General features: G+C 36.9%; 1 protein-coding gene across 1 annotated transcript in view; it reads left to right on the forward strand.

Annotated features, from left to right (window-relative positions):
- Positions 1 to 5,275, forward strand: part of epm2a (EPM2A glucan phosphatase, laforin) — a 32,748-nt gene extending 27,473 nt beyond the window's left edge. The window contains exons 3-4 of the mRNA XM_016524920.1: positions 4,523 to 4,767; positions 4,862 to 5,275. Coding sequence (XP_016380406.1) covers positions 4,523 to 4,767; positions 4,862 to 5,145 — 529 coding nt within the window. The 3' untranslated portion in view covers positions 5,146 to 5,275. The remainder of the gene's footprint in view (positions 1 to 4,522; positions 4,768 to 4,861) is intronic.
- Positions 5,276 to 6,092: the final 817 nt, after the last annotated feature.

Here is a 6,092-nt window from a genome sequence, read left to right on the forward strand (position 1 = left end):
TAAAATTGTTTATTTTATGCAAAGCATCAGGCTTTTCCATCACTCGAAAAGACCGCGACACTCGTTAAAGGTGACTCACACCGCGCGCCTGTATGTTGCTCTGCATAAAATTTTACGATATACAGCACAGTAACGATTTTATAGATAGAATAAAATGTACACAAACCTGTATTTTACCATAGAATGCATCAATGCGATGGCGCTTAGTACTGCTCTCTCGTGAAGAGAAGATGCAAAATCCCCGCGATAAATAACTCAACCGCTGGGTTACGTCTGACCCTGGATCTGAGTAACACAAAACTACCCAAACATTGGGTTATGTCATGTCTGACCCAGGAGCTGCAAAGCTATTTTACCATAGAATGCATCAATGCGATGGCGCTTAGTACTGCTCTCTCGTGAAGAGAAGATGCAAAATCCCCGCGATAAATAACTCAGCCCTGGGTTACGGTTGGACCCGGATTTGAGTTAAACAAAAACTACCCAAACATTGGGTTATGTCATGTCTGACCCAGGAGCTGCAAAGCAACCCAAACACTGGGTTGTTACATTTGACCCAGGAGCTGGGAAACACAAAAACTACCCAAACACTGAAAAAATAACCCAAACAAATGACCCAAAGGGCTCAACCCAGCATTAGGGTTAAAAAAATAACCCAGGATTTTTTAGTGAATACAATGCTGGACATTGAAGATAAATTTAAACATTTAACCCTTGATATTCTGAAATGTTTAATCCTATTTAAGTGATAGTTTCAGTATTTACAATATTAGTAAAAGTTTAAAGTTTCTCCTAAAATAAAACTAAAGACATCTTAAGACAAAGCTGATATTTCAGTGAGACATATAAGAGAATCAGCCCTTAGTATCCTGAGCGTTGACTAAGCTCTGTCAAAGCCATAGCCTTGTGAGCAGCACATCGACGTGAAGACACAACTGCACCTCAGACAACATGGGTTCAAATCCCAGCTAAAGGTACTTTCCTGCTCCTGTTCAGTTCTCACATGTCCAACTGATTCCTGTCTCTACTCCTACTGTCCTGACCATTAAAGGTGAAAACAAAAAAAGCAACCTCTTAGTAGTAAAACATTTTTATAGTGCAAGAGATTACAGCAAGACAATAAAGACATCTCCCATGTTTCTCACACGTTTCTCTCCCATTGTCATTTTGGGTTCCTTTCTCTCAGATATTTCTCATGTCTCAGTTGTCTACTTTTATTTATCCTACAGATTTTTAGAAGAAACATCTGAGACACTGTTGAGACTAAAATGAGAAATAGGCATGAGAATCACAACTAAGTCTCATGAGCTTAGAAAGAGCAACCACTGAGCAATAAAATATTTCAATATTGGAGTCTTGAGCAAGACAATAAAGACATATTCTATGTTTCTTCCAACACATTCTCAGTTTTGACTTTTTTTTCTCAATATTTCTCATGTCTCATTTGTGTCTACTTCTATTAAATTTTTTAAGATATGTCAGAGCAAGATATTTTCAGTTGAGACAGCTCAAACATGTATTTTAGTCTGGGACTAGCTTAAGCCTTGTCTGTGAAACCGGGGGATAGAATACAGGTGCATCTCAATAAATTAGAATGTCGTGGAAAAGTTCATTTATTTCAGTAATTCAACTCAAATTGTGAAACTTTTAAGTGTAATATCAAATAACACACTGCAGTTAAAATTATAAGTCCTTTACATGTGCTATAGTATGTTAGTCAACACACCAAAATAAGTGAACTTCTTGAAAGAATGACAAAAGATTATTAAAACATAAAGATTTAAAATTTACTTTAAATACTTTTAATTGACATTACAAAGTGCATTTTTTTTTTTTTATGTACTTAAGTGTTAAGAAACAGACTTAATTTTAAGTGTATTTTATTTAATTAATATTATATTATCTGCAAGTACAGTTTTTTATTATTATTTAATATACATAAAATTTGAAGTGCTCATGTAATACAATTAAGTGCATGTCTTTCTCACCAAGGCTTGAAGGAAGGGCTCGGTCACAGACTGTGGAATTACAAAAGCTTCAATGACAGGACTGAGAACTCAACAGAAAAATGAACTACAAGAACTACAAAGCTGATCTTTCTTGTGTCAGATTTTTCTATATTTACAAAAGAGTCAATGTTCCTACTGTTCACTCCCACATAAGTCTGTCATTGACTCTATAAGAAACTAACAACCGTAAAACTCAGGAAACAGTGTCTGTGTGTATTCATTACAAAGTCTGATTCACACCAAATGGAGAGTGTAAAATAAACTCTGGCAGTTGAATGCACAAAGTCCCAAGGAAAAATACAAGGACCTTTTTTTCTCTCCAGAATCAAGTAGACCTTGTTAGGTCTTTGACCACTAATTAAGCACAACCTGTACTTCTCACCTTTGCTCAATTAAAATGCACTACACGTGCCCACTTCTCAAATACACACACACACACAAACAAGTCATTTACAGAGAAGGAATGCATTGCACACACCTCTCACATCGTGTACAGCAGCACCAAAAAGCATTTGGACACTTAGGCCACAGAGGAAAAATATATACATGTCATTGCCTTTGACATCAAACCAAGCGTCCTGCCCTGCAGAAGATTTTGGGCAGAGGATAGATCACACTCAATGCTTCAGACCATTAACCTGCAGCAAATTCACTTTCCCTTCAATCATCTCATTTATTCTTTTCCCTCAAAGAGGCATGTGGGTTTCTTAGGTAAAAATACATCTCTCACCTGATGTCTCTGACCTTCCTGCCTTCATTCCCCTGGCTGTCAGTCTGTGTCCTCACACCACTAAACACTCATTAGCATTTCCATTATTTGAGTCTGGAGCTCTCACTTACACAAGAGAGGGAGAGACCCCTGCTGACATGGCTGTCTCAGAAACGATAGACACTGAAAATGTACATTTAAAACGATCTCCTCTCTTCTCCTTTCCTTTCGTTTCCTTTCCTTGTCTTGTCTTTTTCTGTCCCATTATTTACTTTCCTTTTCCTATTCATTTGTCCTGTCTTTTTTTGTTTTGTTTTGTTTTGTTTCATTTCGTTTTATTCTTTCATGAATGTCCTGTCACATTTTCCTTTCCTTTCCTTTACAGTTACAGTTACAGTTACAGCCCATAGAGAGACCAATATGCTACCAATATGCAAATACACCATTTGATAAAACATAGGCAATATCTTTTCCCTTCAAGGTTGAGCTGCAGAACATCACTGGAACAGAACAATACATTCACACAGTACACTGAGACAAACTTCTACACATGAGTCACTGTCATAGGTTAACATATATAGCAACTAAAAAGAATCATAAACGTTAAGCATGCATAAGAGTTGCTGGATACATGTGGTGCGTTAGTGACCTTCTTGGCCCTAAAGGCACAGTTGGTTTTAACATGTCTCAGACACACAGAATAGTTAAAAGTTCCAATTTATAACACTTTTTCCATACAATATAACATTTGATTATATAATGATTCAGATTAATTATTCCAAAACAAATACGTATTTATTCTCTGAAAGTCGGGCTGAATGAGTAAACACTGCTACTGCGTTCCTGACATGGGTCAGACTCTCAGTAAGCTCTCAGATACTAATTACAGAAATTGCTTGTAACATAAAAACTAGAATAGATACATTGTTTTTTAAGAAAACTATGGTTACGTATTCAGTATATAATAGAAGAGGAGGGGATTGGAAATGTACCCCTTCAGTTCGCAGTCCTAAGATGAATACGAAGGGTCAGGGGTTTGTTTCAATGGCAAAAGGCACTAAAAAGTAAATCACTATGCAGTAACACTGTCACTTTTTTTTTAAATACACTATATGTTTTATGATCTCCCCTATCAAACTGCCACATCTATTTCCCCTCCTTGCTCTGGGATCTCATGATATAACTATTAAGCACAGGTGATCGTATGTTACACCGGGGACACATGAGGGAATTTTCCAGGGAAGAGTACAATATTGATCAAACCAATACAAAATTGTAGTCGGTTTAATTGTTATGTTTATTTGCTGCTCAGTACACTCTTATACACAGATGATCTCTGGTCTACCATGCAATAAAAAATAATGGTAACACTTTACTTAAAGCCTTTATGTATAATGCATTATAAAGGGTTATTAAAGGGTATAATGCATTACAATTTTTCATAATGTGCGTTGTAATACATTATATCTTGTCGTAAATAATTATAACCAAATTTAAAATGCATAGTGTAACAATGAATTGATAAGTGTTATAATGTATTAACTGTGGTTACAATTATTTAATGAGATTGTACAATGCATTAAAAGTTGCATTACAAGTGCATTACTTTTATAATATTAATAATAACTACTTATGCACTATACATAAAGGCTTTAAGTAAAGTGGGTTACCAAAATAATGTTTTACTAAAAAAAATACTTTTACTTTTGCACATTTGACCTCTTCAGTTGTTATATTCAATACATTTTCCTCCTCTGATGGGCCGTCGCTGGTTTGCTAAGTTTCCTCTCTCTCTTCTCCTTAGGGTGCTGCCACGTGTCTGGTTGGGCAGCTGCCCTCGACGGGTCGAACATGTAACCCTAAAGCTGAAACAGGAACTGGGTGTTACAGCAGTGATGAACTTTCAGACAGAATGGGACGTCGTAAACAACTCACATGGCTGCCGGCGTGACCTCAGTCAACCCATGAGCCCAGAGACCATGACACACCTGTACAAAGACTGTGGCCTTTCGTACATCTGGATCCCCACTCCAGACATGAGCACAGAAGGTCAGGCATTGATTTGTTTTAATGTGTAGACTACTAACACTAAAAAAAGAGCCTCTATTGTTGGATATATGTATTGTAATTTTGCCCTCTGCAGGTCGCACACAGATGCTGCCGCAGGCCGTGTTCTTGCTCTATGGACTGCTGGAGAACGGTCACACAGTGTATGTTCACTGTAACGCAGGAGTGGGACGTTCCACTGCGGCCGTGTGTGGACTCCTGATGTATGTGTTAGGCTGGAGACCCAGGAAAGTGCAGTACTTCCTCACTGCCAGAAGGGCGGCAGTCTATATCGATGAAGAAGCACTGGTGAGGGCCGAAAATGACTTTCATGTGAAGTTTGGACGACTCCGTCCATCTGTCTGCAACCCAGAGACATGAGAACAGCGCCCTCTACTGGATGGGAGGACATGGGGACTTCAGTTTAATAATGTGAAAGCAGTTAACACCATTAAAAACATAGATTTCAATATTGTCACACATTGATTACTTATAATCCAGTGTTTTTAAAAATACCCCAATATGTTGTTTGTACACTGCCGTTCAAAAGATTGGTTCCAAAACATATTAAGCAACACTGATAATAAATCAGCATATTATACTGATTTCTGAAGGATCATGTGACACTGAGGACTGGAGTAATGATGCTGAAAATTCAGTGCTGCGTCACAGAAATAAATGATATTTTAAAGTATATTAAAATAGGAAACCAATATTAGAAATTGCAATAATATTTCACAATATTACTGTTTTCTTTCTGTATTGTTGATCAAATAAATACAGCCTTGATGAGCATAAGAGACTCCATTAAAAAGCATTAAAAATCGTACTGATGCAAAACTTTTGAACGGCAGTGTATGTTAACCTGTTCATGAGTAATTCATACTGAAAATAAAATGCATAATTTAAACTTTCCTTCACAATTTTTGTTTGCTAAAATATAATAGACTCTCTTAATTTTGAATGTTGCACATCCCTGTAAATGATGCAATACCAAATGTTAATTTAATGAGTATAAAACAACTAAACATGATGACATTAGCTGTTTTTTTTTGCCAATAATCATAATCAGTGATGCAGCAAAGATGGCCATGGTAACCACATGAGTGTATTGCTCTGTTTATCCTTTGAAATGTTTTCACAGTTTCGCCCGGTTATTGTTCATTCATCTTGACATGGTCGTCATTTGAAAAGGCACCTTGAGGCAGTTGTCGGCCCGGACTGCTAATGTGACGGTTATTGTTCGACTATCTGCCCCTTTTCTCCTCTAACATGCCACTTTCATTCATTTATGAATGTAACTCAATATTCTTGTTATATATTTAGCA

Source organism: Sinocyclocheilus rhinocerous, unplaced genomic scaffold (genome assembly GCF_001515625.1).
Source record: "Sinocyclocheilus rhinocerous isolate Xijiao unplaced genomic scaffold, SAMN03320098_v1.1 scaffold843, whole genome shotgun sequence".
Classification (NCBI taxonomy): domain Eukaryota; kingdom Metazoa; phylum Chordata; class Actinopteri; order Cypriniformes; family Cyprinidae; genus Sinocyclocheilus; species Sinocyclocheilus rhinocerous.